Raw genomic sequence first — 12,500 nt, forward strand, 5'->3', positions numbered from 1 at the left:
TAGGGTTTGAGCACTTGATATTGCCTGTGTCCCCTGTATCCTTTTCATTTTTCTGTATTGCTTTCTTTATAATCAATTTTTTTTTTTTTTTTTAACAGTTCCGCCTAATGGATCCTAAGGATTTTGATATCTTTGGATTCCCCTCATTCTAGTTTCAAAATATATAGATATTGTGTTGAAACCCTCCAAACTCACACATTCTTGGTCCTGATAGCAGGGGAGGGCATGAAAGGCATCAGGGAGACTTGGGTTAAATTTGAATAAGGTAATTTTCTATATTACCTTCGCCTCTCCGATATCGACGATTTTGGTATCGTTGGATTCCTCTCACTGTCCACATTGCAAATATATAGTTTTTATTGCGCGGAAACCCCTCGTTAGCGACAAACTTGGCCCCGATAGCAGGGGAGGGCTTGGAAGGTTCCAGGGAAAATTCTGGGTTAAATAACACTAATAATATAACCCACAGTGAAAATAACCATGGTTATTCTCATGACTTTCCATTGCAGGGGGCTGCGCCCCCTGCGACCCCCCAACTCCCTCTGAGGAAACAAAACCTCCACCACGTATTGAATAACACCAATAATATAACCCACAGTGAAAATAACCATGATTATTCACATGACTTTCCATTGTAGGGGGCTGTGCCCCCTGTGACCCCCCCAACCCACTCCGAGAAAACAAAACCACGTATTCCTGGCAGGCTAGAGCGTTATACAGTTATCGGCGATCTCGGAGAGGCGGATGTATTACATTTACCTTGTAACATTCCCACTGAATCAGCATACTAACCTTGACATAGTCAACATTGTATACAGAGACGATTGTAGTAAAATCAGGATGAACAAGGTATACCATGAACAGAAGAGTGGCGGTGATCCGCCCTCGTCGGGTCGGCGGGTTTTGCGCCTTTTTCAATGCATCTAGTTCGTGTGCGCTCTATCCTGCCAGAGTGTACAGAGTGAGAGGAATCCAATGATACCAAAATCGTCGATATTGGAGAGGCGAAGGTAATATAGAAAATTTCCTTGAATAATGTACACAGAATCCAGGGAATATTACAATTTTTCATGCGTGGAAAGCATCATTTTTTTGTATTTGTGTGGATGGATCTGCAGACGTATGATGAAACAAGTGCACGGAAAGGTCAAAAGAATTTTAAGCGCGGAAGATAATTTAAAAAGAACTAGGTTTGTGCAGAAAGTTACTTGAGAATGACAGTTGCATGGACAGAATTTGATCAAATAATTTTTGCAGCAGAGTAAACTCTACAGTCTGGCACAGAATCAGTTACTATAGACCGATTCAGACTGAAAAATGGAAGCGATGGGTATAGGCTATTAAACGTGTGAACACTGATGAGGGTGGTTGGGCGCCTGGTGGAATATGTTTACATCTGCTCAGATCATTTTATTGATCTACATATTAATATTTTACACCTTTTCAAATTCCAGAGACAGGTAATCACTTTCGAACTATCTATCTACACTGCTTACCAAGGCCAAACAAGGTCCACATTGTTGACATTAGGTTTTGGCAGCAGTCATATACTCTTAAGAAGCACATCAGCAATTTTATTGATATTTAATAATTTGATTTATCATATATGAATTTACAGGCAACCATCCCCGGATCCAACTCACTCAGACTTTATCCCAAGTGTCTTCAAGCACTGTCCATTAGTTGAAAACAAAGCAGGCATTCAGTTGCTTGTTGCCTTTGTGTCTGAAATGTCATATGGACCAGCAGATAAAAGAATCTTTGGTAATTGTTGCAGACTGCGACGCACTCTCTCAGAAGTTCCAAAGGGGGGGAGGGGGCTAATGGATATACTGGGTTTCACTACGTTCCAAACTGGCGGGATGGGGGTGGGGGAGATGTCTCTATAAACCTGTAAGTGTTGAACCGTAATACATACCATTTAAAAAAGTAAAAAACAATGTATTTCTTTGAAGACGAGCCAAACTTTTTCTTCCGAAAACAATAAAAATAACCATATAATCAGAAAGATGAGCCAAACTTTGTCTGATAGACAACAAATGAAATACCTCAAAAGCAAACAATCGCAAAATGTATGAACATCCGATACACAAATTTTTTTTAAACAATATAACACAAACTGTCAATATCATACGAATCTAAATACCGAAACATATATCCAAGTAAATCATCCCCCCCCCCCTTATTAGCATGATGTCAAATTATTACCAAATCAAATTATAGATACATCTATAAATAGTTGTATGTCTTCCAACAATCACTAATGACCATTGTCCCTGGGTGGATACGCTCCTTTATTACGTTAAGCAAAGATGTGTCATGCGTCTCCACTGCTACGAGGGAAAAATCCCTACTCTTGTGGCATACTCCTCCAAAAACCAACTGACCTATTACTCGACCTGCGTTATATTTACATTTTCCAAATTTAGATTCATCAATCTCGACAATTTCCCCTGACCACCAATTTTGTCAGATTGATTTTCAAAACACCAAAAAATTAACACCTGCTGGCAGAAGCTCGCCCAGTCATAAATAGTCCTGTTTGGGAGATAGAGGGAAATGGCCATCTTGTAGAGCACAAGAAATAGAATTGTAAACAATGCTTGCACAGCTGTTTCGGCCTCATATTTACCACAAAATGACAAATATCCGCTGCATGTCACCTCTCAGAGACTAATTTCACAACACTTACATAGCCATAATTTTTAATGTCCATATTCTATTACTTGGCACAAAGTGCTAATAAAGGGGGCTACAGGGTGGGCAAGCCCCTTCTGTTTAGGGAATAGATATAAGGTAGGAAAGTTTAGGTTTAGATTTTGGGTTTGCATGATACCCTTGAGATATTGTTTATTATATGTTGTATGATTCTTGTTTGGCATACATCTTCTCTGTTTCTTGATCTTATCCATGAGTGTGGAAGATTTATTCTTATGAGGTATTCATTTGGCTGTTTATCTTCTTATCGCTAGTATCTTGGGATATTTTTATGGGATTCTTTACTACCCGAGAAGAGAGGGTTGATGAGGAGCTCCTCCCCTCATTGTCCCCAGTAAACACTGTCTTCATGGCCAGATAGAGCTGAAACTCTGGATCACAGAGGGGACTTGGACTGTGAGTGGCACTTTCTGCAGCCATTATCCTTTATTTGTGGGAGATTAGTTTTTTTTCTCAATTCTTCAGTTTGCCCTAGCTTAGTGTGATCATACTGTAAAGATCAACCTTTTCTGCTTTGTAGCTTAAGATTCAACTGTGCATTTTTTTTTATGTAGATTGATGAAACAAGTATATTTTGTATTGTTGATCTGTGTGTAAATATTGGTTTGTGATATTTGTATATAGTATTTTTAAACATGTGAAAATTATTTTGTGTTGGTCAAACATGTTTAGAATATCTTTGAATGACCAATCATGAGGATGATGGTATCCATGGATTCCATTAAACCTGTACTACCCATATTGAACATTTGCTACAGAACCTCCAATTCCTTCCCCAAACCCCCACATTCTTGGCTCCAATACCAGGGGGAGGCATAGAAGGTACCAGGGAAATATGAATAATATACAGGAAATAAGTCACCCTAATAATGATATACATAGAATGTCACTATTTTGTCTAATATTGGGGGTTGTTCCCCCGAGGGACTCTCCTTAGGGGTGCCATTCCCCAATGTCTGACCCGGAAAACCAAGTATCCTCCATGTATTCATGGCAGGACAGAGCATACAAGTGACATGCAGGAATGCCCATTGCACAGTTCCCAACATTTTACTATATATTGACCTATGCTCAGTACAAATTTTTAATATTTTTACCCTGCAATTTCCTTGGTACCATCCATGCATTCCTCTACTATTGGGGTTAAGATGGTGGGTATAAGAGGTATTAACAGTCCCTTCTTAATAGTGTAGTTGAATTACAGGTGGCACTAGTGATACACTGATTGGCTTCAGTCTTTATTGAAGAGAACACACGATATGGGAGACTACGATATGCCGGCGCTCCATGCTGAGTGTAAGAGCCAGGCCTAGCTACCGGATGGGCAGGCTGTATGGCCGGCCGCGGGTGACACAGTCACTGGAAGGGTCATCGGAGGTGTGAGTGTGTGAGCAGGCCCCACTCCCTGCTCGGGTGGGTGACCGTGAGAGAGTGGCCGACTGTGTGCCTAGGTCAACTAAGGTTAGCTTTGCCACCCCCTGGCTCGCGGTGTGTCGAAGGTAGCTTGGGGCGGTAGCGTTGGCACACACGTGGTCTAAATATGGACACACGTGGGACCGCATGGTACAGTATGCAGTATGCTAACCTATGCAGTATGCTATATGCACCCTATAGTGGGTATTGGGTGTGTTTGGGAGGGTTTCTGTAGCATAATTTCTATATATGTGGGTAGTAGAGAGTGAGAGGTATCCAATGATACTACTATCATTTTGGTTAGTCATGCAAAGGTATTCTGAATATTTTCCCTGGTATATTTTTTGTTTTACCTTCAATAAAATTATTTTTTCTTTGTTAAAATACACCATTGCAAGGTGGTACTGGGCTGATATAAGGTAAAACATTTACTTAGGCATTTAGTTTTAGATCTTGAACCCATTGCCGCGGGGAGAATATGGGGTTGACTTGACCTCTGCTTTGGGTAGTATGCGCAGCCAAATGGGCTTGTCTTTAAGGCCATTCTCGGAGATGGTGTAGCCAATCCCCGCAACCTGCAGCGCGGCATACTTCCCCCAGGTTGGGTCCAGATCCACAGCCTGTCCTCTCGCCCTCACCATCAGCAGCTTCTCGACGACGCATACCGAGACCTGATTGGTTGACCACGGACACCTCACGGTTCGCCTATTGGACCGTAGGCTCCCCCCGTTCCCGGGTGGCTGGCACAGCTCAAACCCTCTTAAGCTCCGGCACCCGGGCCGAGTTCAGCACTCACGAACCTCCACCTGAGCAAGACACCAGCAAGCAGTAACAAAATACACAATATGCATTTTAGTTCCTAGATCAAACCAGTAGCCTTCAGTACTTCCCTTATTTGTCTTATACTTCAAGACAGTTACAATGGCAGTGCCAATAGAGAATGTAATTAATTGATATGAAGAGACTGATATCACAAACAAGTGAAATTTATAGGTTTCCATCAACACCAAGAGCAAGTCATGTTTTGGTGCATGGTATCTTCCAAACATAGCAGGCAAATGATTTATGTACTAAAATTCAGCCTTTATACAAACAGTAGCCAATCATAGCAGTGCGCATCCCATTCTCCTTCAGGGGATACCCCAGGGCATGTACTGTAGACATGAGGGTTCATTATAAAGAACAGCATAAATTGTAATGCACGCTTCATTGTAACATAATGCAATGAAAAACACAATACCATGTTGATAATATGGAAGAAAAACCCACAATGCACAAACTAGATTTATTGAGGAAAGTGAGACAACAGTTTCGGAATCGTCCTCGATTCCATCTTCGGGTCTGAAGATGGAATTGAGGACGATTCCAAAACTGTTGTCTCACTTTCCTCAATAAATCTAGTTTGTGCATTGTGGGTTTTTCTTCCATTGTAACATAATGTGAATGACCCATCTCCCAGAGCTGTATCCAAGTTAGCTGTGATAAGAATAAAAAAACACCTGGAGCCACATCCAAGTCAGGCATGATGTAAGTCATTTGTAAGGAATGAGTTGATGGTTTCGAGCAATCTGTAAATAAACGATGTGTTGTCACATAAGAAGATATATTCCAAGATATCTTTAGTTGTCAGTTGTTATATTGGTATATTCTTTTTCTCCAATATCTTACTGAATTATATGCTCTCTGTTTCTTACCTTTGTTTTTATTGATGCTATTTTCTAGTATTGTTTGTTTATTGTGCTGTGTGTCAATTATAAACAACCTGTGGGTATTTTTATTCCTCCATTTTATAATATTTGTGTTTTTTTGTGAATCAGGATTATTAGCAACCTCAGAAATTGCTAATCCGTATTATATTTTTGGTTTAGATAGGTTTTGTAAAATATCATTATTTCTATATTTACTTGCCAATCTGTTGACAATTTCTTCATTATTTGTATTCTGTTTAAGACTTCCATTTATTAAGTTCTCCATTTTCTCCAGGTTAGCTTAGGTGTGTCAAATATCAGTACTGGTATGATGTTATTATTTGACAATATTAATTTTCTGCAGTTTTGTTCTTTCTTTTTATCTGTGAAATACATAATTTAGCTTTTTGATAAATTACTTTTAGATCCCCTTTTTCAGAATCCTTTCTTTGATTTACTTATTGCTTCATATATGTCTTTCCTTGATGCTATAATTGTGAGGCCATATGCAGAAATTATTTTATGGATGTCTTCTATTACATTTATGTCTGAACAGGGTTGGGTTTAAGGGGACTATCCTTGAGAACGTCTACCTTGCTCTACTCATTTTATCATAAAAAAATATTGGTTGGATATAACTCCTGGATTGTTTTTGCATAATATAGGGTATTTAATTGCGCTTTGTCTCGTATATCATTTTAACCTCATTATCTCAAAGTTTTTTTTTTTTTTTTTACTGTCTTCTTTACATCAGAGGGTTCACATTTTTTTTCCTTATTTACCTAAGAAATATTCTTGTGTTAGATCAATCCAATCCTAAAGCCATGTAGATTTCCAATTTATTAGTTTTTTTTTTTGGGGGGGGCATGGGAGGGAGGGATTGGTTGCCAAAGTTTGTTATCTCAGTTATTTTTCACTAAATTTAACAATGTTATATATATATATATATATATATATATATATATATAAAAGTTTATTTGTGTACTTTTCGATAAGAAGATTACCAAGTTAATGGGAATTATCATTTTCAATATGGACAATATTCTGCAAAGGCATGTCTCATTTTATTTGTTTGTTTTTCTTCTTAGGATATAAAAGTAGATATTTCTGTTTGAAAAGTTTAATAAATACATTGAACCATAGACAACTAATCTAAACCAGATAAAACCCTTTTTTTCCAATTTGATTTTAAAGAAATGGAGATCTGTGAATGGAAATATCAGTACAAAATCATCCTAGTTATAAAGTCCCAGCTTGAATGCAATGTGGCAGTTCAATTTTGAGAATTTTAAAAGCATGTGTGTGAAATTCATGGAATTTGAGACTTACCGAAGAAATTGAATTGGGGGACCAAGGGGGAGATGGTCACTGACTGTTTATAATTTTCGAGAAGGATCATATGTATGTAAACACACACACATAAGGTTAACCATTTTAATCATCTTCATTTAGTAGCCATACATCGACTTTCATATGTAAAGGAATAAAATATCTTAGTTATCTCTATCAAACCATTTTCTTTAGCAATTTTGTAAGTAACAGTTTGAAGGGAGAAACGAGTGTAGAGTTTGTTTTTAGTCATTTGCACCCACTATGTTTGCTAAGAAGTGCATAAAATCATCAGATGCCAAGGTGTGGTTGGTTATTTACCTATTTCTGGTACCTAAGACCTATGGTAACTCTACATGTAATATTTTTGATCAGAAAGGCACAAAAAGGATGTGATAGCTGTTTCAACTCTAGATGAAGAATATACATGGAAATGAAAATTCCAAATAGTTTTTATTTCAGAATGGGTATTACTGTTTACTTTCATCTTCAATGTGAAATAATCGGTATCTTGCTTATATCTCCGAAGTTGAAAGATCTGAGTTCTAGATGCTCTTCGTATTGAAGTGCTCTTCATAGCGGAAACGACCACTTTCAAATCAAATAAAATTTACTGATGCTGGAAAGCACCAACGGTTGAGCTATTATACTGCTATTTTCAAACATTAGAACTTCATACTTGGTATACATACAGATCCCTTTGTAAGCTACAATGTATTACAAAACTTGTGTTTATTTATTATTATTATTATTTATTTTTTTTTTTGGATTTCTCGAAGAAAATTGTCATAAATCATTGCAATACCCCCCCCCCACACACACACACACACACACACACACATTGAAAGATCTGAGTTCTAGATGCTCTTCGTATTGAAGTGCTCTTCATAGCGGAAACGACCACTTTTAAATCAAATTAAATTTACTGATGCTGGAAAGCACCAACGGTTGAGCTATTATACTGCTATTTTCAAACATTAGAACTTCATACTTGGTATACATACAGATCCCTTTGTAAGCTACAATGTATTACAAAACTTGTGTTTATTTCTTATTATTATTATTATTATTTTTTTTTTGGATTTCTCAAAGAAAATTGTCATAAATCATTGCAATACCCCCCCCCCCCCCCACACACACACACACACACATCTCCAGGGACAGTTTCCTTAATGGGGAACCTAACCCAACTTTTACTTTTACTTAATAATTTGGAAGGTCTTGTCCTTTAGAAAGTTCAATATAAAGTTTAGTTATGAACGTGTAATACCCAACTTTGCTGCTTTTTATCAATATCGCTTTGTTATTTTTTCATTATCCCCCCCCCCCAAAAAAAAAAAATCTATTTAATTAGAGATATATATTTTTTCTTTTCTGCCTTAATTGGTTTGCCTTTCAATTATTTATCATATGTCCACTGTAGTTTGATTCGGTCTGATGCCTGTGTGAGATCTGTCCTACTCGTTATGTATTTCTAACCACCAAACAGTCCTTTGATTTATTGTAGACTAATCTCAATTCTCCCTTCCCCCCTGAAATTGACGTTCTGTTTATAAAATGGTAGGATTCTGTTGGTTTATTGCTTTTATTTAATTTTAATATTGGGATTACCAGAGCATTTTTTTGTTAAGCACCTGTGTTAATTCATTTTTATTTTGTATATTTTGGACTAATTTCTAGGGTTTTCATTTGTAAAATTCATGTTGCCTCATCAGCCCTTTATAGTAAAACTTGACAGTGATACATCATGACAGGTTCTTATCTTTTGGTATGTATAACAGAGGAGAGGAAGTTTCCCTTACTTTGCATGGAGATAAATGTTATTAAAAGTATTGAAATGGATATTAGTAATGGATAGAAAGAAAACAATGAGTAGTATTTTCTAAAAGGATACTGTATAGAGAAGAAACACATTTGCTAACATTATCATATATATTTATAAATTTTTTGAAAATACAAGTACATCCACAACTACTTACACCATATGGCACAGCATGCATGAACCAATGAGCAACAAACTTCTAGCATGTTAATTCTGATAAGATAGACCTTGTAGATTTTTAGCAATTTACTCTAAAAAGAATTAGTTCAAGGTTTGTTGTGCCATTATACATGCAGTAAAGATTTGTCTGGTTTTGTTAGCGAACGGGAGCTATGAGGATCGCTTGATGCCATGCTGTTGTTATGTTGGACTTCAAATTGGCCATGTATGCAATACGATGGTAGTTGTAATTTTTGTTTAAATTGCTTTTATTGTAACATGGATTCCAAGGGTCAGAATAGGATGGGAAGATCTAACTTCAGAATTTCCTAGATTACCTTTACTTCTTCCTAATTTGAATTACCTCATGATAAAGCAATTTTCACTTAAGTGATTCTTTTTTTTTACAGACTGTAGCATTGATAAAGCCAAAATCTTTCATTGACAATAATTTTGTGTGTGAAGAGAAAGAGAAAAAGAGAGGAAATATTGTAGTAAAAGTAGAAAATTAATTCTGATTCAATTTACAGGTGCAACATCTGGTATTGGACGAGGCTGTGCAGTTGATTTAGCACGTGAAGGATGCTATATTGCTATTACAGGCCGGAATGTTTCAGCTCTTCAGGAAGTGTCTAAGCTATGTTATGAGGCTGGAGTACCTGAAGGCAAGGTATTGTCATATTTTTGTCTCTTTATTTATTTAGGCCTTATTACTATATACACCATAATCTGACAGTAATATTGACGAGAATTTTATATAGTAATACAGCATTCAAAGTTTAAGTGAATAAGGAAAGTATATTAGGTGTATAAATAGATATGACATGTATTATACCCTGTATTTTGCAAGGGAAAGATGGCTGCCAAGACAAACTAGAAGTTGAGCAACCACGGGATGTCTGATTGGGCTTGTGAACATTGAAATTAAGTTAAGAAATTTTGCATATATAACACACTTTGCACTAAATGTGGAAAATGTGGAAATTTTTATTTTAGACACTAATTTTTCATGTGGAGTTGCATAGTGTTAGGAAGTACCATAAGTACTTTTGAATCTAAATTTGTTTATCTCATTGATTTATATATAAAAAAGCTGTGAATACTGCAGCTGCTAGGAAAGTATCTCAAAACTACTACCTGTAGTTCCATATAATATAATATAATAGTAAAGCTTAAAAATGACTTTATGTAAGTACCTTTTTTGACAAGTATTGTTGAAGATGCCATTGATAGTTTTGGAGCTATTTTTATAGCAGTTACAGTAAGTGAAGCTTTTCAGTATTTAAAACTATATTATGTACTACCAGTACTTTCCAACAAATTATGTATACATGTAAATATGTCTATATAAGATGTATATTTGAAGAGAAGAAAACAAACACTTTTTGCTGTAATATGAATTACAGATTATAGGCCAACCATTACTAGGTAATGAGTTGGTGACAGCTTGTTTATTTGATTTAGTTTTGCCCAATCAGTGGATTAAGTATTTTAGAGGAGCACAACTTTTAACACAATTGTACACAGTAGGGCCCATTGTATGTTGTGCATGGTAAACAGTTATGGGATTATATATTTAACTCTGGCTGCATTTGTTGAGGAGAAATAGTCCTTTATATGTAGACATATAGCCTTTTTATAGCCACATTTCCAAAGAATCATTTATGCTGCAGCTAAGGTAATAGAAAGAAAGTAATTTTATGTTTCTCATGCTTCTGATTTTTCCCTGATTCTGCATGAATATTGACACAGTATTAGTCATTTCACTAGCTCCTGTTGTGATTGGGTCAATATGAATTCCCATACTGAAGGTATAAAGAGTTATTTATATTTTTGTATTTTATGTTTTGTATGTTATATACCACTATTTTCACTCACATTATTCAGTGTTAATTTTTAGAAGTGAGTGTAGACCTTTGAAATTTGCATATGCAGGAATTAGTAAGGTTCAATATTTAAGGAAATTGACTAGTACATATTCTTTGAAACTTTAGTCTATATATTGACAGAATTACTTATGAAGTAGGAAGTCCAGTGCACGAGGGCCAGGGCCCACTGGGGTTGGTAGACCCGTCATGCTTGTGATTAGAATCAGAATATATGAACAAATTACTGATAAGGTGGATTATCTTGGCTATTTTTACTTTTGAGTTGTGCAATTAGTCTTGCTTTTTATTTTGATACTGTGCAGTCATGCATGATTATTGAATCCTTAGGTCTAGAACCAGCATTCCTGGGGGGGGGGGGGGGTTTAGATGACGTCTTTTATGAATATAAAGGGGAGAAAAGCATAAAGAAAGAAGTCATTATTCCACCTAATTGAAAATGCATCTGTGCCTAGTGCCTCAGGGTATTGCTACTAAGAGTTAAAAAGGGGCAGTTGATTGTTAAGTCCACCACATTCAATAGGCGTTTATTAACACTTCCGTAATTGTTAATGGTTGCTATAACTGTTGTATTATCAAATTTTATTTGAACATGTTTCTGTCTTACAACCTGTAAAAGGGCCTTATTACCAAAAAGAACAGATTTTAGCTCGAAAATGTTAATATGATCTTTCTCATGTTCAGCCCAGTGACCACCAGTAATTTTGTGATCTGTGCAGGCCCCCCAACCAGACATTGAGAAATCTGTGGAGTTAAATATATCTGGATATGATGCATAGAGTGATTTAACACAAGAGTGAATTTTACTTGTCCACCATCTTATGAGACATTCTGCTTTCTCATCCAGCACAAGTTATCATAAACACCCAAGCTTTTTTTAAGTGCCTTGTTCCTTAGAACTTCTAAATATTTATATTTTAAAGATGCCCCAGGTACTGCTTCTCCTGCTGCAACTATGTTACCAATGAAACTGAATAAATCTCATTATTTTGTAATAATTGTAAACCTAATATTCTGATCTTGTCTATCTGCTGTCCTTTTTGTAAGTTTTATTGTCTTATCCTTGGAATTTAATACAAAACCAAAGAATTCTTTTCTTGACAGGCACAAATTCTGATTTCTCTAAATTATTTGTGAAATCCAACTGATCCAATGTTGATGCAATGTATTTCACATCTATCAATTTTTCCGTAGAATTTGCTATCAAAAGACAATCATCTATGTAAATTGTAGTCGAGATGCCTAAGGCCCGAATATGTGAAAATGGCACCTTCAAAAATTTTGTAAAAAATCTAGGTGATGAAGAGAACCCTTGAGATAAACAAGGAAATTGCCATATTTCTCCTTTCCAAATAAATTTTAATCCTGAATGATCCTTCTTGCATACACGGACTGAAGAGTATGCATGTTTTAAGTCAATAGATGTAAAAAAAAAAAAAAGAAAATTGAAACCAAAGGTAAAATGTTCTTAACCCCAATGATCCG

At 36.2% G+C, this 12,500-nt stretch overlaps 1 protein-coding gene across 1 annotated transcript in view; it reads left to right on the forward strand.

Moving 5' to 3' along the window:
- Positions 1–12,500, forward strand: part of LOC113825790 (3-oxoacyl-[acyl-carrier-protein] reductase FabG) — a 43,360-nt gene that overhangs the window by 276 nt on the left and 30,584 nt on the right. The window contains exon 2 of the mRNA XM_070137719.1: positions 9,660–9,799. Within this exon, the coding sequence (XP_069993820.1) occupies positions 9,660–9,799 (140 nt within the window). The remainder of the gene's footprint in view (positions 1–9,659; positions 9,800–12,500) is intronic.

The sequence above is a fragment of the Penaeus vannamei genome, chromosome 23 (assembly GCF_042767895.1).
Source record: "Penaeus vannamei isolate JL-2024 chromosome 23, ASM4276789v1, whole genome shotgun sequence".
NCBI classification, from domain to species: Eukaryota; Metazoa; Arthropoda; class Malacostraca; order Decapoda; family Penaeidae; genus Penaeus; species Penaeus vannamei.